At 41.2% G+C, this 24668-nt stretch overlaps 3 protein-coding genes across 4 annotated transcripts in view; all 3 read left to right on the plus strand.

The window, feature by feature from the left end:
• Positions 1-24668, plus strand: part of LOC145443718 (uncharacterized) — a 441881-nt gene that overhangs the window by 114307 nt on the left and 302906 nt on the right. The window lies entirely within an intron of this gene.
• Positions 110-6467, plus strand: LOC145443704 (uncharacterized). Its single transcript, XM_080321651.1, has one exon. The coding sequence runs from the start codon at positions 2127-2129 to the stop codon at positions 4188-4190; it is 2064 nt and encodes a 687-aa protein (XP_080177777.1). The 5' UTR covers positions 110-2126; the 3' UTR covers positions 4191-6467.
• LOC145443716 (dnaJ homolog subfamily C member 17-like) lies at positions 6457-16924 on the plus strand. 2 transcript variants are annotated; one of them, XM_080321668.1, is made up of 2 exons: positions 6457-7006; positions 14714-16924. In XM_080321668.1, exons 1-2 carry the CDS (start codon positions 6457-6459, stop codon positions 14770-14772), a joined length of 609 nt encoding a protein of 202 aa, XP_080177794.1. In that variant the 3' UTR covers positions 14773-16924. The 2 variants fall into 2 exon arrangements, with proteins under 2 accessions (XP_080177794.1, XP_080177793.1); XM_080321667.1 differs by lacking the exon at positions 14714-16924 and having other exon boundaries at positions 6457-7625.

A 24668-nucleotide genomic window follows, 5' to 3' on the forward strand; every position in this document is an offset into this window, starting at 1 on the left:
GCTATATTCAAGTTCTGTACCACGAACCAGCTATTTAAGGACTTTGCTTACTCGAAATATCAGTCACCCACCTAAACGTAGAGCGTAAAGTAGGTGGCATGCAAACTAAATCAAAGGCGGAATAACGTAGATAACGGAAAATAGCGACAGGTGGTGTCAGTATCAATGTCAAATTCTTCAGAAATTATTCTTCAGTTGAGTGGCAATGGCAAGGAGTGTATAATTTCTGTACTCGATAAAAATGTCTCTCACTGTAGTACCTCAAGTACTCGAATCATTGTACCCGGGCCCCGGCCACCCCGTTGCGGTATACGGTAGTAGGCTATAGAATAGATACCACTAAGTACCAGAATAGAATAGACTTATGATTTTTTTTTCAAATTTTGAATGCAACTTGTAGTGAACTACGGTACCTATTCTGAGTAGCTTAACGCACGGTAGAATGGAGGAATCCAATAGATAAATATTTAGATTTCTGCTCTGCAACACAAATAATCAAATCTACTGTGTTTGCTCCATTTCACAAAGCCAAAAATAATGACTGTATATTGACCAAAGTCACATGTCAAACATGACCTGTGTTAGTCGGTAGTGTTTATGGTAGAAAATAAAAGCAAGGCAACGGTCTTGACTTTGGAATCAACGGAGGGCCGAAGGGATAGAAGACAGTTTATTGGATTGGAATTGTCACTGTGTGTCAAAATTTTGTTAACACTCAAACCATGACCATCTGAAACTAGGAGTAACGAAGTACTTATACTTTCTCGAAGTAGCCTACTCAAGTAGGTCTGGCTACTTCACCACTTACTCTATTGTAGTCACTCTCAAACTTTTTTCGACCCCCCCCCTTGACGATAGTGAAAACTTTTGGCACCCCCCGTCCGTATTGTCATGTCAAAAAATATTTAGAAAAGCAACCAGAATTTTTACAACCCCAACGCGTTGTTTGGTGGCATAGGAGGTGTTATAGTTGTTGAGATACTTCTCTAATATGGAATTCGGACTAAACACAAAGCAACAATTATGAGGGTGATCTAAATCGCGCAGAGCGCATAAAAATTTCCAGTTGAATATTTTGTTGAACATAATCATGTGCAAGTATATATCTTGAAAACAAGACCAAAAAAACTGAAGCATCACACAAAAATTGTCTCAATAAGCTAGTTTCGTCTTGTGTTCTCGTTCATGACGACTTTCCGGTCCCATTTTTAAGACCACAGACCACATCTTGATTAGCAGAATTCGACAATATTAATATAACAATATTAACAAAATTGATTGATGCATCTAAAAACTGTCTTAATAAGCACAATCGCTTGTTGGTCTTATTTTGAAGACCGAATAATTGTGAGATTGTGACAATTCTATACGGACTTTAAAGCTGAATCGCTCTCAATTTTAAAACCTCACTTCGTCATTAAGACTGAAAATGAGACCAAATCATCGTAATGTTCAAAGATTAACCAAATTCCGAAATTCGTCTAATTTTCTTTGCAGTGTACCAAGTGACACGTGGATATTTTGGTGTTTAGCTAGTCCCGTTTCTGCTTAGCTGAATCATACCTGACCATAACCAAAATCAAAGACTAATTGCAGCTAAACGTGTTACCTGTTATACTTCATTCAGGGACATCTTCTGTTGAGTGCAAGATTCGGTATCAGTCAAAATCTAGCATCGGTGTGTGGATGGTATGACCCAATTATGACATGTAAAATCGAAGTTTCAGCACAAATTGAACTCATTCCGAGTTAGAGAAACAAAATTTCTCTCAGACGGCTTCGTGCCTACCCTAAGATTTTTCACGCCCCCTAGTTTGAGAACCACCGCTCTAGCGGTTTCCAAAAAAGACTGCTTCCAAATCTACTTAACAGTTCTCAGTTTAATAGGCAAAACCAGACCTAGAATACTCACTCTTTCACTTACTTGGAAATCTGTATTTGTGGTAGAGTTGACAGGGACAGATGTTACTTCTTTTTGAGTTGAGTACCAACAATAACTACTTTGGCCACCTCTAGAAGCTAGCATGCTTAGGAAGGAATGCATTATGTCTCTCTGAATCGACTAATTCCGCATCAAACCTGTCTTCTTCACAGATATTTGTATGCTTCAATTCTAACGTCACCTAATGGCGAGCCTTCCTTGGGCTATACAAGGTGAAGAAAAACAGAAGTTTGAAACCATTTTCGAAAGCCTCGGCCCCATAAATGGCAAGCTAGGTGGCGACAGGGTGAAGCCGATACTGCTCAACTCTAAACTTTCGACGGAAATCCTAGGGCAAGTCTGGGAACTGTCAGACATCGACAAAGATGGTCAGCTGGACAAAGACGAATTTTCGGTCGCTATGCATCTCGTGTACAAAGCCTTGGAGCGCGAACCCGTTCCGACTATTTTACCGCAAGAATTGATCCCGGTGTCAAAAAGAAAACCAACTCTGCCGGGGGCCGTGTCAGTGCTACCTCCCGTATCATTGATCCCTCAGTTGCAAAAGACATCACCAACACACAACGCACTAGTCAGCACCGCATCCCCCACAATTCCGTCTAAAAGTCCGCCCGGTACACTTCACATTAAGGGATACATTCCCGATGTAGAAATTCAAAGGTTTTCCGCGATATTTGCTCAAAAGGCAGACGCCGAGGGGTTTATACACGGAGTGGAAGCTCGCGGAGTGTTCGTACAAAGTCAACTGCCTCAAAATATCCTCGCGCATGTCTGGAACGTATGCGACCAGGGTCAAATCGGGAAGTTGAACCAAGACCAGTTTATTTTGGCGATGCATTTTATCGCGCAGAAAGTCAAAGGAGTCGAGGTGCCCGCGCAGATACCTGTCGAGGCGCTGACGCCTAAAAATCGAGACTCGGGTTTGGTGGATGCCGGAAATATGTCCGATAGTAGCAGTAGCGGTATCGGTGATTTTTCCGCGGTCAAAGAGCTTGACGCGTTGAACAGAGAGATCGAAGAACTGCGGCTCGAAAAAGACACGCTGACTCGAGAGATAGAAGAAAAAAGGCGCATAGCGCAGAACAGAAGCAACGAAGTGCAAGAACTGCAAAACACTTTGGACCGCGCCAGCACCTCTCTCTCTCAGTTAGAAAGCGACAAGGCCGAGTCTCACACTAGAATCGACGAGCTGGACCAGCAGCAGCTCAAGCTGGACCACATGATCGCGCACGTGCGCTCGAAAATCGAGGAAGAGTCGCGCGCGGTTGCGGCGCTGCGCTCGCAAATTAAATCGCAGGAGCTCGCGAATGAACAACAAGAGGCGGAGTGCGCAAAGTCTAAGATAGAGCTGGAGAATTTGAAAAAAGAAGAGTCCCAGTTGCGGCAGACGCTGCAAATAGGCGAGCAGCAGCTGCAGAGTATCGTCAAGCAGGTTACGGACACGGAGAAGGAGATAGCGAAGATGAAAGAGCGGATTACGTCTATGGCGGAGAAGAGAAAAAGCGTGACTTCGAACATAGAGCAGTACGACAAGGCCGTGGTGGCATTGAAAAGCGAAAAAGAAGCGACAGACACTTTGATTTTGAAAATGGGGGCGGAGCCGTTGTCTCGCGTCAACGAGGTGTCGCCCAATCCGGATAGCACGTTCTCTTCTGGTGGAGATTTTGGGAAAAATGATTCTTTTAATGCGTTCGGAATAACGGCTGCTACAAGTGGCAAGGTCACTCCGTTTGATAGCAAAGAGTCGAAGAACGAAGACGATATGTTTTCGACGAATCAAGAGTTTTTCGCCTCGGGCGCGGACGCTTCGTTCAAAACCGATTTCGACAGCGACCCGTTCGGCGGGTCGGACCCTTTTGCGACGTCTGATACCTGGGCGGACAAAACCGGATCCGAGCAGAATTCGGCAGAAAAATTCCAGGTCGCTTTTGACGACCCTAGCCCGTCCGGACTGTTTCCGGACACGGAAAGCGCTGGAGCAAAGCCAGCCGCTTCGGGCGATCCGTGGGCTGCGTTCGGTGTGGCGCCAGATTCGGGAGCCTCGCCTCAAAACGATCCATTTGGTGGTGACGCTTTTAGCGCCGACACTAGTTCTGGGTTTGATCAAGCATTCGGGAGCAGTTTTGGTTCGAAATCAAACGCCGGTGCCTTCGGCGCAGACGCGTTCGATGACGAGGCCCGGAAGCAGAAGGAAATTCAGGAGCAAAAGGACTACGAACTGGCTTTGAAACTTAGCAAGGAGATTTGAGAGAGCCCGCGTCTCAACTGTGCGATGTACGGCTGCGGCATCGCTGATAATTTTTCACACATAACCAATTCCTAACGATACGTCTGTGAAAATGAACTATCTGGCGATTCGATTGTGAATGTTGTCGGGATAGTATGGATGACTTGGGACAGATCAAATATGTACCTCTTAAGCAACGGTTTTTCCAATAGTGCCATTTTATTTGCGCAGGTCAACCGTGACCAATAGAGATATCGCTCCCGCCAACGCTCGTGGCTTTGGCTCATGTTTTGGATGCCTTGGCATGACTAATTGAGATTCCGCGACTGTAATTCTCATTGAGGTCTCTCGCTACCCAACTCAACTCAAATTATTGCAACGTATACTGTATTTGGTTTCGAGCGCTTACACAGCAATAGTTGGTAATTCCACTTGGTTTTCAGTCGGTTACCCATTAAGGAATGCCGTACACTCGCTCTTCCTTCTTGGCAGACTTTTTGATATTTCTTGTAAAGCTGTCAGTCTAGTCTCGCGCAGATGATTGGGTTTTTGTTCTAAAAATACCAAATTTAGGAAACGGTCGCCAATGCCAGAATAGGACGATGTGTGATTAGAGTATTTGCGATGTTCAATCCATTGTCTTCTTCCTTTGCGCTATACACAGACTCAGTCAGTAGCGAATAGTCAAAGATTCTCTACTACTTGACCAATGTACTTGGCGATAACCCTGTTTTTGCGTTATTTACTCGAAGGATGCTACCGTTTTTTGCATCAAAACAGTCTGCTTCGCTTGCGGGTTTTTTTCCAGCAATTTCAAGTACCAAATAATTACATTTATGCATATATATTTATATATACATAGAACGATGAAATGCGTGCTATGCTCAATTGCTCACGCCCCGCAGTGCCGAAGTCATGAATGGGTTGGTAGGCTAGGTAATATTGTTGTTCAGGATGTAAAGTCTAGTGTAGTAACACCTCATTCTTAACACAGTGTGCTTATCAAGTATGTTGAAATCCTTTGCGTTCTGCTTGTTCTCGCTAGTTTTGGGTATGTCTAGTAATAGGTTTTCGTGGAATTGTGTTGTAAATCCTGAAATTCTGTCATTTACCTTCCTAAATTCGGGAAAGTAGTCTTGGTCGTTATTTTGCGATTTGCCAGTGTTGATGTGACCTCTCAGGATGCTGGCAGAGTGACCTTGATCTCATGCACGTTGACAGTCAGCGATCAATTTGAATATGTTTATCAATTGATCCCTTGTATATTACATGATTACTAACTCATGCTTGCCAGACTTAATCATTTTTTGTTTCATTGGATGTCATATGTCACTCCAATTTTTGATGGAGCCACATGCCACCTAATATTTGATGTTGAGTGCCGCGTGTTGTTTGTAGAACAGTCTTGTGTATAGCGTGCTTCTCCATCAAGTTTGCACTTATGTGTTGGGTCATAATTGTGCTATTTAACTCATGTACATTTCACAAATGAAACTCTCATGGACCTATTCCGCTAAGTTCTGTGTATCTATGAAAAATGAGTGCACTGCCGTATACAGACCCTTGTACATATCCTCCAGAATTTGTAGCCTGCGTGTAGATGTGTAGCACCAAATGTCAATTTTCATCATTTGCCTTCCCACGGTTTACCATTGTTGGGACGTTCTAATTCAAGCTTGGTAAGGTGCCTTGAACATACCATGACAAAATCATTATCAATCTCTTCTGGCCATTGTTTCAGTGGTATTAGCTATGGCTAAGACTTCTCCATCATTGTATAAAGTCAACACACCGTGGTTTTACTGCTCCTAGTTTGCGTTTGTGAACTCAATATTTCTATTAGTAGCGATCCGCTAGCTGGTATATTTTTGTGTAAATATTTATATATTGTCTAATGGTAATTTTTCTGTACAATTTCATTGTTACACTCAAAATCTATAACCGATATATATATCATGCGTACGTTGTCTTTGTGCGGGCGTAAGGATTTTCAGGGTGGTTGCCCGCGTAGCTCTCCCCATAATCAGTCGATCATGAACCTTTTTACTTTTGATATAATTTCACGATAACCGCTAACAAGAATACAAATACTTCCAGTGTAGCATGTTATTTGTTTTGTGATGGGCTGTTTCGACAGGTGTAGCGTAGTGTAGATATTAGGGTCCCCGCGTACAGCGTGTATAGAAAAGGTCCGGGTTCAAGCGCGCTGGTTCCAACCACTCTGAAAATTGTCGAATTTCGCCGTGTTGTGAGCGAATTCTGTCGCGTAATCGGTTTTCGACTTTTCATGTCACGCAGGTTCGATATGGCGGATATTAAAAAGAAAGATTTGTATCTTCTGCTAGGCGTTGAAGAAAGCGCTACCGCTCAGAGTATCAGAAAAGCTTACAGGAAGAAAGCCTTGAAACATCACCCCGACAAAAACCCAAATGATGAGAAGGCAGCCGAATTATTCCACGAGTTGTCGGAGGCGCTCAAAATCCTGACAGACGTCGGCGCTAGAGCGGCTTACGACCATGTCCGGAACGCCAGAAAAGCGGCCGAGGCCCGCACTGCTAAATGGGACGAAGGACGCAAACGCGCGAAACTGGACCTCGACGAAAGAGAGAGGGCTGCCGAAAATGTCGGTCAGAAAGTCGAGCTCGATCTGGAAGCGGAGATACGCAGGCTGAGAGAGCAAGGCTCGAGGATTCTTCAAGAAGAAACGGACGCTATCCGGAGGCAGCTCAAAACCGAAGTAAAACTGCAGTCGTCTACGAAGCAGCCCGCCACCCTGAAAGTAAAATGGAAACTCGCTGACGCGGGAAACGGTCTCTATAGCGAAAATGCGTTGCGAGGTATGTTTTCTAAGCATGGGGTAGTCACAGGATTGGTGCTAGGGGCTAAGAAAAAACATGGTACCGCAATTGTGGAGTTTGCCGACTCCCGACAAGCTCTGTTCGCTCACGACTCCGAAATAGGTTTCCCGCAGTGTCCGTTACATATCTCGTGGCTAGGTGGGGTGCGCCCAGACTCGAATTTACATGCGCGCTCTGCCACTGTCTCCGACAATAGTCGGAAAACAACGGTTTCGAAAGAGGAGAAAAACGAAGAATCTGGCGGCTTGGATGTGGATGAATTGGAGGAGTTGGTTTTGGCGAAAATAAGGAAGAAAAAGGTAAGAGCCAACGACGCATGACGTGATAGAGGGCAATGCTGAACCAAGCGCAGCCACTCGCCAGTGTTGGGATGCGCGATCAAATTTTCTTCGATCACGTGACGTCACAATGAGCTCGCGCGCAAATCAACAACGGGGTGGCATATTGCAGTTTGCCGACCACCCGCTGTTGGCTGTATAAGGGGAACACGACCGCCATTGGAAGAATGCGAAGACGGTGTTTGTTGAATGGCCGTTAAAAGCACGTTTCTATACTGAGGGAGAGCATTTTTCAGAATAAATAAATTGCATAGCTTTTACGTGATTGCTGAACTGTCTAGGACGATGATAGCCTAATCCCACGCAAGCGGTGCCCTTTTAGAGTTCACTAACCTATGAAACACTTTCAGTAATCTGCAAGCCTTCGGGAACCCCAAATTTTCGAGTCATAAAACAAAAATCCAACACATTACTATTTATTAGGCTACTGGTGCATAAAATGAATCGTGTATCGACAGAGTATTAAAAGAATAAAACCATTGAAGTATGAGTTTCATACGAATGAAAATATTACAATGAATATTAATTGCAAATCAGTGACGTTTGCTGTTCCCTTTCGGATACCAGTTCAGAAATGTGAGGCTTCACCTCGGAAAGTGCCATCGTATTATTTCTTATCAAATCAATACACCACACGATTGCGATATAATAAAAAGATAGGGGGTGCCGAAGAGACTTGGAGTAGTCATTTAATCAGACACCAACCTTGGCCTACAGCATGTAAATAAGCGGCATGCACATTGCACACTGGATAAAAGAAAGGGAAACGTAAAAGTAAGCGACGAAAATGAATGCGGCATGTTTCTGTAGGTGAGGTCGAGGAGTTGATTCAGTTAAGTGTGTGTCTTGACCTTCAGGAGTTCCCCTTCTGTCTCATGATGACCTTATCTTTTTATAATGATTTTGAAAGACAGTGGTCGTTAAGGAATTTCAAGATGCAGCACTGATTCTGCCTAGCCTGGGTACAAACTAAAATTAAAGTCTTATTTAAAAAACACGTTGAATCACACAATGTTGATGGCTTGTGGCTTATCATCGACTATTCGAAGAGCAGTTCTAAAGCTATACATTGCTACAAACGGCTATAGTAACAAACACGGCGAGCGATTTGAACGGGACATTTGGGCTATATGGAACATGGAAATTCGTTACCGGTGTTTTTGTGAGGAAATGGTGGGACACGTCACCTGTATGTTACGCCATGACGTCGCAAAGAGATTCAACAATTTAAATGTATAGGCAGATCGATGGCGTAGCTACGGGGTCGCCTGGGTCGATTTTAGCGAATCTATATGGTTTTTCATGAAGATAAGCTTTTCTTATTTCGTCCTAAGGCGCCGTTATACAATCGATGTGTCATGTCATGTGCCAAACATTTTAAAGCGTCATGGAAAATTGCTGTAATTTTTTTTAAATAATTTTCGAAATATACAAATTCGACCATACTTTGAAAAGGTTAATGTGCTATAAACGAAAACTAAAGGCAGATTCAGTGTCAGCGGGAAATATAAATCTAAAATCACATGCTCACGTTCTTGTTTAGAACATTGTGTGAAATTTTGTCGACCAGTGCATACTACATATAGCACAGGCCATATAGCGCGTCGAAGGTAGTACAGCCAATAAGTCGACACCTATTACATGATGATCGACTTGAAATTTCTCGAAAATTTTGCTTCGACTAACGATTTAATCCATATTTCCGAAAAGTCAGGTCATGTGAAAAGTTGACACGAGTCAAATGCCCAAAGTGCACGAGCGGACGGCCCATAGCAACATTCGCGTCAACGCCGCGAAATCCCAATTATTGGCCATAAATTCCAAAACAAACCTAACCGTTAACACTGCTGGTCAGTCAATTTCCGACGCGGAAAATACCAAATACCTCGGGTTTTTACTTGATCCGAACATGTCCTGGAAGAGCCGCATCCAGTCGCTGAAACAAAGTTATCACGGAACTGTAGACGCTTCATGCCGCGCCGGGTCCCTCTGACACTCTTTAAATCGTTATTCCAATCGACATTACAATATGGCATCATCTGCTGGGGAGCTGCCAGTGTGCAAAAATTTCAACATCAGGTCCTCCGCAGCATAGCTAGGGCCCCATTGGGGCCAGGTTGTGCATCCAGCAAATTACTGCTCAAAAGATTCGGTGTCCTAAACATAAAAGATATGCGGAAACTAGAAATCGTCAAGTTTATGTATCAGTACGCCATTGTGGTCATTGCCCCGAAAATTCAAATGACTTCCCTACCTCTGTATCAAAAGTGCAACACACGCGCGTCTTCGTCGTCCAAGTATCATATGATCGACGCGAAAGAGTATCGTTCTATCAAGTATGCCATTGCTCGACCTGAAGTGTGAAACAGTAACTCGGCGGCTATCTGACCCGACAGTGGTTGAGCATGTCCAGATTGTCCACATTCAAGTCGAAATATAAGCAATATCTTCTGAATGAATACGATGTTCTTTTGAATTCTCTACTAGTTGCTGACAATTAGGCTACCCCTGACGAGTGTCAGCCGAAAATATTCGAGTTTATTTCAATATGAATATACTATTCAATTGAATGAATACTATAGTCAGCCCTCAACATTTACCGGACCACGACCTGACATATCGATCTCGCCTTCCGTCACAAGTCACCTTATTCTGTCGCTTATCATGTTATATTTTCTCTTTTACTTTCATTCAGTGTGTTGAGAGTGCAGTGCATGCCCCCTATTTAGAGTATTTACCAGAGATGAGCGGATTTGGAATTTCTATGTCCTAATCCAATCCCAATCCGAAACCACAAATCCTAAACAAATCCTAATTCAGAACTTTTGTATATTCAAATCCATGTCCAATCCTAATCCAATTCTAACTTGAAAGTCAATAAAAATGCTAATTTATACAAGGGAGGAATTGGAATTTTTTCCTTCACAACCAACAATTCTCTTGATTTAAGACAACTTAGCGGACAGCACCTCTCATGTACATTGACACCGAGAGTACCATAAGTTAATGACTCATCGGAATAAACTTTGTCACCATTCGCCACACGACATGTCAATCTCCCAGAAAATCGGAAAATTCAATCAAAATCCTAATTATTCAGAAAAAGATCTCTAATCCTAATTCAATTCAAATCCGAAAATACTTCATAAATCCGTTTTTTTTTCAAATCCTAATCCTAATCCATGCTCATCTCTACTATTTACATCGCCTAGGCCCAGGTAGATGTCTGATCTTAAAGACTACTCCAGGTTTCGGTACCTTCCTATATCTTTCATTGTATCGCAGTCTGTTGATGTTTTGAAATGATGAAATTTTATGAATGAACTTGAACAAGTGTCTTAGGCCCAGTGGCGTAGCAGCCACCAGGGGCGGTAGGCTGCAAGGTGTAAAATGTAAACCCAGGAAAAAGGCATCACTTTCCCTTCAGGCATGCCTGGAACACGATACTTGGTGATATCAAAGTGTCGCAATTTTTCACCGTAAATAGGCTACCATAAATTCAAAAATGGTCGAAATTTCAATTTAAGATTGCACGGCCTTAACTGGTCGGAATTGACCCAAATTTGGTGTGAAGCGTTGTTTTTTTGGCAACCTGACAATTTTATCATCAAGCGAGTGAGATTTGGAAAAAAAATTGTTTTTGAACAACCCTCTACTGCACATGCACAGTAGGGCACTTCAAAAATGACTTTTTTTTCTCAAATCGTACTGGCTACTTTATGAAATTGTTAGGTTACCTAATTTAAGCCTAAACACAAAATTTGGTCCACTCCAGCCAGTAACCGTTTTGCTACAGGAGAAGGAAGTTACTATATATTATATAAAAATAAATAATAAAAAAAATTGGATTTGAATAAAATAGTATTTACGGTGAGCACAACTATAATAAATAAACAAAGAATCGGTCACCGTAAATACTATTTTATTCAAATACAAATTTTTCGACGGCAATATCTCTGCTTCCACTGGTTGGAATTGAACCAAATTTGGTGAGCATCGTTTCTATAGATAGCCTAACAGAAAATTTTCAAATTTTTTATTATTTATTTTGTGTGTAGGCTTAAATTAGGTAACCAAACAATTTTATCAAGTAGCCAGTACGATTTGAGAAAAAAGTCATTTTTGAAGAGCCCTAATGCACAGTGCACAGTACGTGCACATAGCACGTAGAGATTGACTAATCGCGAGATAATTTGTTACGTAAAAGACAATATGTTGCGCGTGACAGAATGATTGACAGATTTAAGAGGCTGGTGCGAAGCAGTATAGAAAGAGACTACGTTAAAAACCTTCATTTTGGAGTTATTTTCGCTGATATTGCCTCGGCGGAAGCTCGAAAAATTCAATTTTGAGGCGGCTATTGATCTTTTATTGCCCATTGTTCTCCATTTTTTATCTTTTAATTTTAGCCTTAACGCCGAGACAGTGAGGCTTCTTTCTAAAACAATGTAGAACTTCTGAGACGCGGCACTTTTATTGAAAAGATTTCTTCAACATGAAACTTTTTTTTATAATCTGCTGCAATCTATACTTATGGCGGCATTTGCAACAAAAGCCAGGGTAAGCAGCATATGTTCCTACGCCATGCTTAGGCCTACTCTGATCATGTCATGCCTCGTGTCGTCCAGTACTGCCTCAATGATGATATCGCTCGCTAGTGATTGAACCGCACTCACACAGCCATTGCATGGGCTCAATTTTCGCTGACAAATATAGAAGTTCAGTGTCGGTAGAGTAGAACCACTCAGAGATTAGATGAAGACATTGCGAATTGATGAAAAAGAATTATGACGTCGATTAGATGAAATTAGTCAACCTCACTGAGACTGCCTCGTTATAACGATGGTGATATTTAGTTAGCAAATAACATACTTTCCACACTGAAATAAACGAACACGGAGAGAGCATAAAATAGTGATAGGTGCCATAAATGCTGGCAGGCTATATCTTTTATCGGAATGTAGATAGATGGTACGAAAATCAAAGTGAATTTTTTGGCCACTGCCACTGCATTTTTTCACCCGCACATGTGCGTACCAACCCACGGGTCGAAAGGGACTGACCAAGATCAACATTGGTGGAATCCCAGCTACTTAGTGTATATATTCGGTGTTCGATAGTATATTTCTATGATCGATATTAAATCATTGCATATATTGCAAAATTATTGTCTTAAAATTTTCGCAGTCCGTAAGTTGCGTTGAGAAGTGTACTGAATAAACAGTAAACATTGCATTGCGATATACGACATGCCACACGTGCTATTTCAATATTTTGAAGATATTTGTTGCTCAATTGTAACATCTAAAAGTTTTTCCGAATCTTTGGCACGAAGTCGTTACCGTAAGCATTTCTGCGATTTATTGCACCGTCCTATAGGATTATGTTTGCGACAATGTTGATTTACTATATTATTGCCGAATTATAGACATCCGTAACATCCGTCCGCCCGGGTCTGGCGTTCATAAAACAACGCTATCGTGAAACCGCATATGACGATTATGTGACGTATCCAGACAGCAGAGAGAGCAAACTGCATGAGCAAACACGTCCCGTTTTCTACCGCGTGATAAGGGATGTTTAGCGTGTAATTGAGTCACACATTAACTTAGTCTGAATAGACCGGAAAGTGTATAATTATAATATACGGATTCATGTAATTTTGCCACGGTCTGTTCAAATCACTATGTCTTGTCTGCTTCAGCAATAATATAAGTCAGTCTGAATTTATGCTAACGTTTCACTTCGTGAATGTGATCAGAATGATGTATTAGGTACATGTAAATAATCATCTTCCCTCCATAGCTCTTGCCGAGATAAAATATGTAAAAGATAAGCGCGGTAATTTCATGCTGATGTATAAATTCAAGTCATCACACATTACGCTGGAGAAGGGTGAGCTCAAGACAGTTAGATATAATAAGCTGCAGAAATAGCAAAAATGAAGGATCGAGTAGGAGTGGGATTTGAAATAGAAAGTGTAGGCTAATTGTTTTATTTATAATAGCACAATAAGAGAGCAATAATGATAATAGGCGCCCTTAGATATCAATTTTATAATACAGATTGCGAGGGAGCAAGGTAATTTTGGTAGGAGGTTGTGAGACCTCACGTATCGGTTGTGACGTACTAAATACATCTAGCATCCCGGTTACAAAATGGAGTGGGTAAAGGTGACATGCGGAAAAAATTTGGGGTGTCAAAGACAAAGCTAGTGTCAAAATAACGAGTCATCCAAAATGGATAGTTCGGGTCGGTGTGAGCTTGAAATTTTGCTATTATCGTTAGGATTAGCTTTGCTTCGGGTTAGCTTGGATTTCTTCGAATGAATCGCTACTTTGAATGTCTCACTCACGGCACTCATTGTTTTGAGATTCCCTATTTTGAATTAAATGTCTCACAATTATGACACTTTCTATTTTGATTTCCTTGCTAATATTACACTCGCAGTTTTAACTGCCTCGCCATTGCACCATTCGCTGTTTTGAACTACCTGTTTTTGAACTTGACATTCTGAACGCGGGCGGACAAAAAACGCACCAGTAGGCTACCTCCAAAATCGCATTTCAACATATTTCAATATATTAGTTCATTCATTTCAACCGGTGTTCCTCGACAGATCGGTAGGTTGGTTGGTTGGTAGTTATATTCGTTGAAACATCGAGCGAAATCGTTATAGATGAGCAACAGGTTTTGGGGGACACATTGCAGTACACGAGCTAGAAGATTGGGTTAAACCTATCATCAGGATCGCACACTAAGGTTGAGATTTTTCGATCTATATTTGAAAGGTATTGGGTATAGGGAATTCGCACGAGTATCATGCTTCTGCGTTTTCAGTTTACTCGAGTAGATTTTTGCCCACTTACTCAGACGGCTATGTTACTTCTATTTCTACTTGAGCGGTTTGCTAGGCAAAACTCCTTACTTTTTACAAGATTTGGATCTTGAAAAGTAGAAAGCAGTTTCGGGGTGGGTCTCCATCACTTTTATGTGTGAAGAGCTGGAACCGGGCGAAATATCCGATCACAAGAGCTGCTTAATAAATATTCGAAGATTGCACCTATTTGTAACGTCATTAGTCATTTTGTGTTAGCCGTGAAGATGAACCCTGCCTTTTCGAAAGTATGTCAAATCTACTTTGTAAAGCTATTTCTTAAGTACTTTCACTCACAAACCTTTCACTTTCTACCTCCACTTGAATATGTTTTGACATGCCTTGGAAAGCGTTACTTCTCGTTGTAATAGACTAGAAATTTACGTTGCTACTTCTACTTGAGTAGCCACACTGACTGCTTTTTCCATACTCTTCTATCCCGTCTTGGATAACTTTACTCCCATTCTCCAGGTCTCGTACCAGATAAGGTTTATAACAGATGGCTGAAGTTCACAAACCTGACAAATTGAGTGCTGCTGAGTTGATGAGGAAGAACTTTGCGATTGTCGTTCTGTGATTCCTGCTCGAATCACCCTTTCCCGTAGGAAAACAAGACCAGATAACGCATATTGACAAACGTTGAACGTGTTTCAATTGTTTCGATCGTCCATTTTCTTGCATCAATAATCGAGCCTGGGCGCGATGATTCGTGTAGGCTATTCGAATCCGAATGGAGTATTAACTGTCATGATTCGATTCGAGTAGCGAGAGACGATTTTTTCGAGTATTGAAATTATACGCCCTTTCCACTAAAAGTAATAAAACACCATCGAAAACATGTAATAAAAATATAGTCTCGACCATAATGCATGTGTCTGTTTTATAAAGATCAATATAGGTCCAACCTTGATCTTAAACTCCGTCAATTTAACGTACCATTTTGTGGGGCCGCAGGTATAGATTTGATATTACATATCGTCCTAATGAAAGTATCAGATCCCAGAGACAAGGCTCGGAGGCAATCCCCGGCAAGCAATCGAAAAATTATCTTTGACCCGAGGGACGCTGCTCATAAACAAAGATTGCAGGACGCCGGCCGCACAGCAGAAATGGAAGCAGGTCACCGGCTGTACTGCGGAGGAAGGTGCTGGAGCATACCGCGCAATCCAAACCTAGAGACGGATATTACACTCCTCAAATGCAAAGAAAGTTAATCAGATCTGAGGAAAAACCAATGCGGCCTTCTGTGTCTTCAGATCGACTTGATATGAGGCTTCACGAACCTCGTTTAGACCTAATGCGTCTGCCGAAATCTGTTACTTTCTCCGATGAAGTAATTGTCTGTGATTAGATTGACCTCAGTCAAAAGTCTACTGTAGTGCAGTACACTGTGTGAACATGAACACTGCTACATTCAACACTTTATTTGCATGTATTTGCATGCATCGGTATAAGGCAGCTATGGCAAAATCGTTATTATTTTCCTGCACATGGTGGCGCAACCACTGTCTTTGATTATATCGTATTTGAGTAAATTTGGAGAATAATGATTCCATCAGTTTTGGTGTGACATAATTCCCATAACTTATAGAGTCGCTGCGGTCTGCCGTGGGCCGTGGAAGAATTGAGTCTCCTAGTCTTGCGCCAACACCTGGCAATTTGCATGAAGACGCGGTCGGTATGCTTCTGTAGACTGATAGATATCTAGTTCCACTCTTTACGATACTTCAATAAGTATGGTCGGTCGCAGATTGGAATGACATTATCGCTACGGCTGCAAGTGGTAGAAGTCGCCGTCCTTACCAAGTGATCTACAGATTTACTAAAACGTATTCCGGAATGGTCTGGTATCCATACAAGCGATATTGTGACTTTGTCTTGTCATAACTGACCATCGATATCAATGATGTCACTCACTTGCGAAGTATGAACTGTGAGCTGTGACCCATAATACTCAATCGCAATCGATATCGCCATGTCACTGTGGCGCAATCGTTTAACGCATACGTATGTTAACCGAAAGTTTGGTATGGATCAACCTCGCCCATGGAAGTCGTGTGGTTTGTCTGCCACTGACACTGGAACGAAGGATCGCTGGATGGAATTTCTAGCATTAGTGAACACAGTCAACGACTGACGACGCCAGTTATTGCCTTGCCTCTGTGGCGGAATAGAGGTTTAGCGCGTTTGACTGGTAACCGGAAGGTTGGTGGGTCTAGCCCAGCCAGGACCCTGAATGTTTTTTCTACCACAATGGGACCACAATATAAAATTAGGCACTGCATGAGATTTTATGAATGCCTTAATGCCGTGGATCCTGACCTTTTTCCTCCCAGCGCCCCTTTCAGAAATTTTCATGGTCTCTGGCGCCCCCATATTTTAAAGACTTTGTGCTAAAGACGATGGGTAGAGGTCCAGTCCAAGCACGATCCATTTTTTCGGTTTGGACTTGACTATTGGAAATACTTCACGCTTGAATAGCGCCCGATGACCACTCAACTAATTAACGATCTAATAATTGTATGTGATGCACTATTTGCGGGATCAAAACAAGGTTCTCATAACAACTGTCAGGTACGGGCTCATTCCCCGAACCCAATGTACACACCCCGATTCCATGACGTTGTAGTGTGTAGCTCTCGAAAACGACGATATTTCGTTAATCATTCTAGTTAGAAAGTTTGCCGACAGGCATTCCACAAACATCTTGGAAATGTAATTTACTATTGTAATATTCACGCTTGACGCGGAAAAAAATCCCATTTTCAAATATTTCAATAAAATTGTTTTTGTGCCGGACGTAATTTTGTTAATTAATGAGTTATAGACATCATGCGAGAGGATGCATCATGACATCGTAAAACTGTGCAGCTATTGGAACTTTGACGTGCCACAATTTTTAAAATCCACTGAAGATTGATCTGATATCAGGGCATTTGAGCGGTGTAGCCAAATCCTGGTTTTGATAAAGTCATGATAAGTATAGGCTATCGTTACAGTCATTGCCAAAGTCAAATTAAATCAGCGTTAAATTTTTCCTTCGATTATTATTATTGCAACATATCAATAACAACTGAAATATAATCATTATTGAGCCATAGTAATAGCATTACTTCTTGACCTTTTTAGCGATCGTACCCCTTGTGCTTCCAAAACCAATAAGATTTCTCGTAGCCCCTCTCCATTTTCAACACAATTTCTGATGGTACCTATATTAAAATCAGAAAGCCCGTCCACATAAAATCGCGCGTAGCGCGAAGACTATATTTTCAAGTTGAAGAAATCGACCAAGAAAATATATTCCACAGCATATACGCCTAATTCCACATTGCATCTCGTACACCCTGATGTGGTGCTTCGTACGCCGATAGCTCTACGGACCCTGGTTAAGAAGCCCTGGAATAGAAATGTCCAATCGGCGAAGAATTCATTGGTCTCACCACTGTAGAGCGTACTACTACCTACCATGGATAAAGAGAACAAACGACACCCAGCATGTAACTAAATGTACGTCACGGGGGTCACAGAATACTAACAGTTGCCATACTGACCTGATTAGATAGCTATATAACCTACGCAACGCAAGCTACGATGACAATTTCATAGATTTTTGCGTCCATAGGATTACCAAGTCACCGTTCCGAGTCGCAAGTACTTCTCTGATTTTACCGTTTGACCCGACTCAACTCGAGTCATTTTTATTTGATCACCCAGTCAATCCGAAATCAAGTCATTTTACGAGTAGGTCGCACCAAACCAAATCACAATTTTCAGTCACGAATCATCAACGGGTCATATAGCTGATCTTCTACCGCATAGTAGCTTTTACAATAAGTAATGAGATAGTGAAGTTTGTTGAGATTTCCAGTGATTTTCATAGTAGTTTTAGCGTGAACTTTAAGTTCTTTTATCTAAAAAAAATATATATGGCACTTAAATATATTGTTGAATACTTGAAATTCCGAAATGCCGTCGCGGGCCTCACAAAATGCTCTCACGGGCCGCGTGTTTGAGACCTCTGATATAATACCTAGTTGAAAACATTATGTCGGGAAAACACCTATCTATGTGATCATCATCAGTCTCAAATTTTGCATTGTAACGGAGTTTGTTATTGTGACGCAACAATGCCATCTGAAAGCAGGCGAGGAGCAGCGCAAACCGCAAGCGTGTTGGCCATTGCTGCGCAATCGATTGAGCATTCACACGCTTATTCTCGTGCGCTCTTGCCACTTGCTCCTGAGCTGCGCCATGTTATTCCAGACTGATTTGTTTCGTCACAGTAACAAACTCCGTTACAATGCAACATTCGAGGCTAATTTTGGGGAGGGGAGGGTGGGGGGCGTTCCAGGAACACGAGCAGAATAAAATTTATATTTTCGCAATCAGTACCTGGATAGCTTTCAATTGATATCAATTTTACCAATTTTCGAACTCGGCAAGCTGGTCAAAAATTGCGGAAAATTGCCTTTGACCAAATTGAAAGTGTGACGTAAACCAATCGCCGTGAGCCGTGAGCTTTGCTTGTGTCCACACCACTGTAGAACCATAGTGTCCTATATGGTGTGGACACAAGCAAATCTCACCGCTCAGTGAAATTGGTTCACGTTACACTTTCCATTTGGCTGAAGGCAATTTGACGTTAATTTTTGACCGGCTTGCCGAGCATCAAATTTGATAAAACGGGTTAGTTATCTATAATTGTACGTGTGGCCTACCCTTAAAGCCTACTTGTTGCTGCACATCTAAACAAAACGTCGTTTACTGTCTTCATTTTCTTTCTGTATAACGATTCTCGGACGCGCACGTGTTGTACTTGTGCGCTTTTGATTCCGAGGTAAAGAAGTTATTGAAATATTCGGGGCAATGACCGCAGTGGAAATGATACAATTTTCTTCGCGCTATCCGCGATTTAGTATCTCATACTACTCTTAGTCGCTTCGACACCTTCCTATCTTTTCATTGTATCGCATTTTTGTGGTGTATGGAACTGATGAAATTGCTAATAAACCACTGATGAATGAACATAAATTAGTTTTAATATGGGGACTACCACCCTCGCAAATACTGCGATCAAAAACACACAAAAATAACATTCATTTACAGAAATAAGTCTAATTGTAATCGCATAACGGTATATTCATAGAGTCAGTTTAGGACGTTGGGGTGCTTTATTCAACGATAGTGGTTCTAAACCTGGGGGTTGTTTGCTTTTATTCTGGGGTTATCGAAGATGTTGAACGTAATCGGCTTTCAAAATAGGCCGTGAGTAAGTCTGGGCAAATGTGCAGACCTTTAATTAATCATCAAAGTTTGAGCTAGGCAACGGAGCATTTTCAAATTGGAAATGGAGTCGCGACCATAAGGTTGGAAACCGCCGGATGTGCGGTGTTTATATAGCTCAGTAGTGCAGTGCGCACCAGCATTAGGCTGACATGAGCAATATGAACATGACTTAACGATGTAGTAGTCTGCCCTCCAATTTACCGGACCACGATCTGACGTGACATATCGATCGACCTCGGTTCGATGCGGGTGTGATCAGACTAGTTAAAGTCGTATCAATCATGCCTATCTGATACCGAATACTGTGTATGCATATTTTCTGTACCACCATTATTGCCGTCTGTTTGTTATGTATTTTGGCTGGATGAAAAATAAGGACTCTCTCTCTCTATCTATCTCTATCTCTCTCCCTCTCGCCTACCGTCTCATGCCATCTCATTTTGTCGCTTGTCCTTTTATGTTTCTTGTACTTTTCATTCAGTGCGCACTGCGCAGTGCATGCCTCCTCTTTACATCGCCTAGGCCAGTGGTTCCCAACATTTTATGGGTCGGTTCAAATTTCAGAGTAGCCTACGTTGGCAGCCGCACGATTACACTCATTAGGTATAACAAAAATTATAAAGGATGAATGCACGTACCAACGAATAGCAACATTAACAAGAAAAAAAATACACAAATAAATTTAATGTCCAACTTGGCATTGGCTTTGAGCTTCAAGATGTGTGTCACAGCGAGGCGTAATTGCATAGAATGCAGCACGCAGTAGTTGCTTAAGGTGGTATCGGTCAATCGATTGCGATATTAATTTTTGATTCCGACCATTTTGCTAAAACTGTGCTTCTCATACAAAAGTTGATCATAATAGATAATCGTTTTTCTGGGCATTGGTTATCAAGTTGGGATATATGAGTGTGAGTATACTTTTTTGCGCGAGTTGCGTAGCGAAATCGTTGCTGAGTAGAGAATCGCTACTCGACAGCAGACGAATTGGTCTCCGCCCTTGATTATAACCTCCAGACTCCAAGCCAAGCAAGGGCACTTTTTAAATATGAATTTTTTTGTTTTGTTATAAATTGATTTTTTAATATTTTTGTGGGATTTTCAAACGTCAGTAGTAGTATAGATCGGTCGTGAGGTGCGTGGGGTTCTTATGGGCCCGCTCACACGGTGCCGCGAAACTCGTGTTGGCACGGTGACCCTTTTGACCCCCCCTATCTCTCGCACGGTGCCATTGTGTCTTATGGGGTCTCTCACACGGTAACCCTTTTCGGTATAGGGATCGCTCACACGGTCCGTGAAAACTCGTGGCGGCGTAGTTACCTTTTCAGGTATAGGCGCGGCGACATGGTGCCTCGAAAACTCGTATTGGTGAGTCGTACTTTCAGGTATGGGCATCTCTCACACGGTGACTCTTCTAGGTATAGCCATCTCTCACACGGTGCCTCGAAAACTCGTGTTGGTAAGTCGTACTTGTGGGTATAGGCATCTCTCGCCGGTGTTGAATATGTATCAAGTATGGTAAATAGTCACGTGTATATCGCAAATCATTATATATGACCAATTTGAGGTAATCCCAACGTTTACGGTGAGTGCGACTTTAATATATCGTTATTCTTATGGATGCGGCGATGATTCGTACTTTCAGGTATAGGCTGCGGCGGTGTGTCGTACTTTCAGCAAAAAGGTGTGAAATAGTTTGCTAAATCTAGGAATCAGTCGCTTGGTAATTAGTTTGCCACAGAGCCGGCGTAGACGGTGATTCGACTATCAACAATAACCACGCTCACAAACTAACACTTCAAATCGGTGTGAAATATATTACAAACCCCGCGATCGCTGACAAGATAATGCCTCGGACATAGCCATCTTTCGCGACTTGGTGTTACAGGCATGCCGATCGCTCACGCGGTGAAATTTTAGTAAGCAGTTTGTCACAGAACTTGATTTCACTCGTAAGATTTAATAAGTAACGAATAACAGAACCACCAGTGTCGGTAACTTGAATAGCGATAAATTGTCACTTATTTCTGCTCTAACCCTAATCCTTTGTGAAGTGAACCCTTATTCAAAAAGGTGTGAAATAATTTTAAAATCCTACGACCACTCACAGGGTAATGCTTCAGACATAGCGATCCCTCATGCCCGCTCACAAGGTAATATTTCGGTAATTAGTTTGTCACAGAACCGTCGCAGTCGGTGACTCGAAAACCAACAATTTGTCACTTGCCCGCGATCGCTATATGTTTCACGCCTCCGGAATAGTGGCTGACTTTAGTTGTATGATAAGAATCATGAAAATATTCAAGCAATGTGTCAATTTGTCAACTTGAAATGAAACTCACTACACAACTCAAGTTGATTCTTATCTGAATGTGTTAATTCGGCACAACTCTAATTCTTTTGAGAAATCCTAATAACGCGATCTGTTGAATCGAACGTAACCTGAATATTACTGACGCCGACTTTCAGCCACATCGAATTATTCGCACATTCCGCGCCGCTGTTTCACACCTATAGAATCAATACCAACTAGCTCAATGATAATCAGGAATTACAAGTATACACATACAATAATTGTATTTAATACTGAGAAATCAAACGCTTAACAAAAACACGCAACTAATCATTTGCCAACTCTAGCATTACCAAAAAAATTCAGGCATTGTTGATTGAAAATCCTTGAATCCTTATTATCAAAAAATGTTATAGTACGGTGTCGGAATCCACTCGCGAGATGTACTAAAGGTAAATTCAGATAATCCAAAATGAAATATTTGGACTTTGACATAGTCTGAATTGAAATAAATTGACAAACATGACTACCAACTTTCAATCCAGTCATATTTAGAATTAGATTTGGAACAAGTAAGAAACCTTACAACTCTATTCACGACTGAGTTTTCCGTTTGTCAAATAGAGTTTCAGTAATTACTATCGCGATATTTTAATGTGTTACTACACACAATCGAGTCAGTCAATGAAATACCACCTGTTGTAAATATTTCTAACTTGACAACCACTTGTGCATACCACGATCTAGTTGCGACGCGATGAGTTAAATCGGAATATTTCAATCTATTTGTCGAAACCTTGAACAAGCTGTCTGGTTATTTTTTTGATGCAATTGAGTTAACGGAAATAGTATTACGTCTCGACATTTTAACATCTTACCATACTCCAAAGAGTCAACAAGGAAAAACCTTGTCACGTAAATCCGTTTGTAACTCATCCAATCAACTCAACAGTATCCGTATGGAAAGTAGAAAAGATTACGCAAGTACATACAATCGCTACAATCTAAAATCCATAGCAAGTTTGGTTGTAGTCATATACCGCCAACTCGTCTTTTTTGTTCAACTGTGAAAGTAATTACTACTCGGTATACTCTGTAACATAAAGTAATTACTACTCGGTGCACGCAACTTGAGATTGGCATATGTTGAGAATATACGACATTTGAAAGTCTGACCAACGTAGTTAAGAATTCATTTCTTACGATCAAACGCAGGCGTTATATTGAAAATTATCATGATGTAAACATAAGGATTGACACAGTGATTTGACATATGTAATAGTTGATCAAGACTTGATTATTAAATTATTCACGGTAATTAGACCCGATGTTGTGGTAAAGGTTATTATGACAGCAACAAACTTTTCAGTACCATTGTTATTAACATATTGAGTTGTAAAACTATGCGTGTCTGAAATGTTCTTGATTGGAAAATTATTCCACCTTGATACAAATCACTCTGCGTATCGCGAATAGCAGAAAATATTTTACAAATGTAATTGTTTCCGGTAACCAAGACTAAAGATGAAACAACAATTTCGTTTGCTGATTAACAACCGGCGCAATACTTCATTGTCGGAATCTGCGACGAAGAACTGAAACACATACCCGCATTACCCCGGTGTCAAGATGTGTGAATTGACATACCGCCGCTTGCTTAATGCTTAATCCGTTCGCACCATTTCTCACACACTTTGATCATTACAAAAACAAACTGGAATATGTTTGCTAGACACCTCCTATTCAACTAGGCTTGAGTAATACAGAAAACTCTTAACATTAATAAAATCGAAACATATGCTTCACCGAATACTACAAAATGTGGTTGCATTGATGTTCAATGTTTATAGTAGTGATCATAAATTATCATTTGAATCTTCTAAAATTGTAATCATAAAACCAAACCAGAGGAAGTCATCAAAAGCATATTGCAGGATGTTTGCTCAATGCATCCTAGTTTGGTAAACTGGAATTATTTGTAGAACGCACACCATCAAAGAAAAACACGCAACCACTAACACGATTCCTAGTTGAGATTGAACTCCTAGTCATTTTCTACGCGGGCACAACTATAGGGTCGTTTTTCTGGACACAAGACCTAAAATCTTTGAGTTGTCAAAACGACACACATATTTGTAAATATCACTTACTTGGTTAAAGCTAATGCATCGACGGTAACAACCGACACGGGTCATTACTATTTATTTCATAATCATTTCAACAAAATTACACACACTGTACATTGTTGCTTTTTGCGTGACACGAGAATAAATCAGATCACAACGAACTTAAGGTGTATTTTACTCACTCGTCGCATTATGGATTTTGACCAACATCGTTTCAACGGCGTGCATCGTTTTGCCGAATACGAAATATGTTAGTGTAGCAAACGTTTTAGCGTAACAGAAAACTATTTTCACTTTCTTGACTTTTGAAAACAATACACGCACATTTTGTTTGTGTCAACTATAGTTACTTGTATGATACGACTGATAATCCCCGCGGCTCATATAAAAGTATGAAAGATATTTACATCACACAAAGTACTCGACCTTACTCGATATTTTTGGTACTACGAAACTGAAGAATGATTTTCTACGCTTTCAAAGTAAAGAATGCTTAGTTAGACTCTACAAACTGTTTTGACGTCGCAAGTGTTTTTGACATGAATGAGCCAACGTAGCTTATTATTCACATAGTTTGATACAGTACTAGTACTTACAGAAATATCAGAGTTGTTTACACAAAATTTTGTATATGTACAATATGTGAATACCATGCGTAAGTCCTGCACAGCCGCGGTATCTATCCTAGTCTAGTCAACACACATTTATTACACCGGGTCAC

Source organism: Botryllus schlosseri, chromosome 7 (genome assembly GCF_051294905.1).
Source record: "Botryllus schlosseri isolate E-star chromosome 7, Bs_hap1, whole genome shotgun sequence".
In the NCBI taxonomy this organism is placed as follows: Eukaryota; Metazoa; Chordata; class Ascidiacea; order Stolidobranchia; family Styelidae; genus Botryllus; species Botryllus schlosseri.

What these genes read in the sequence shown, in the direction of transcription:
- LOC145443704 (XM_080321651.1), top strand. Translation starts at nt 2,127, where the DNA reads ATGGCGAGCCTTCCTTGGGCTATACAAGGTGAAGAAAAACAGAAGTTT.
- LOC145443716 (XM_080321667.1), top strand. Translation starts at nt 6,457, where the DNA reads ATGTCACGCAGGTTCGATATGGCGGATATTAAAAAGAAAGATTTGTAT.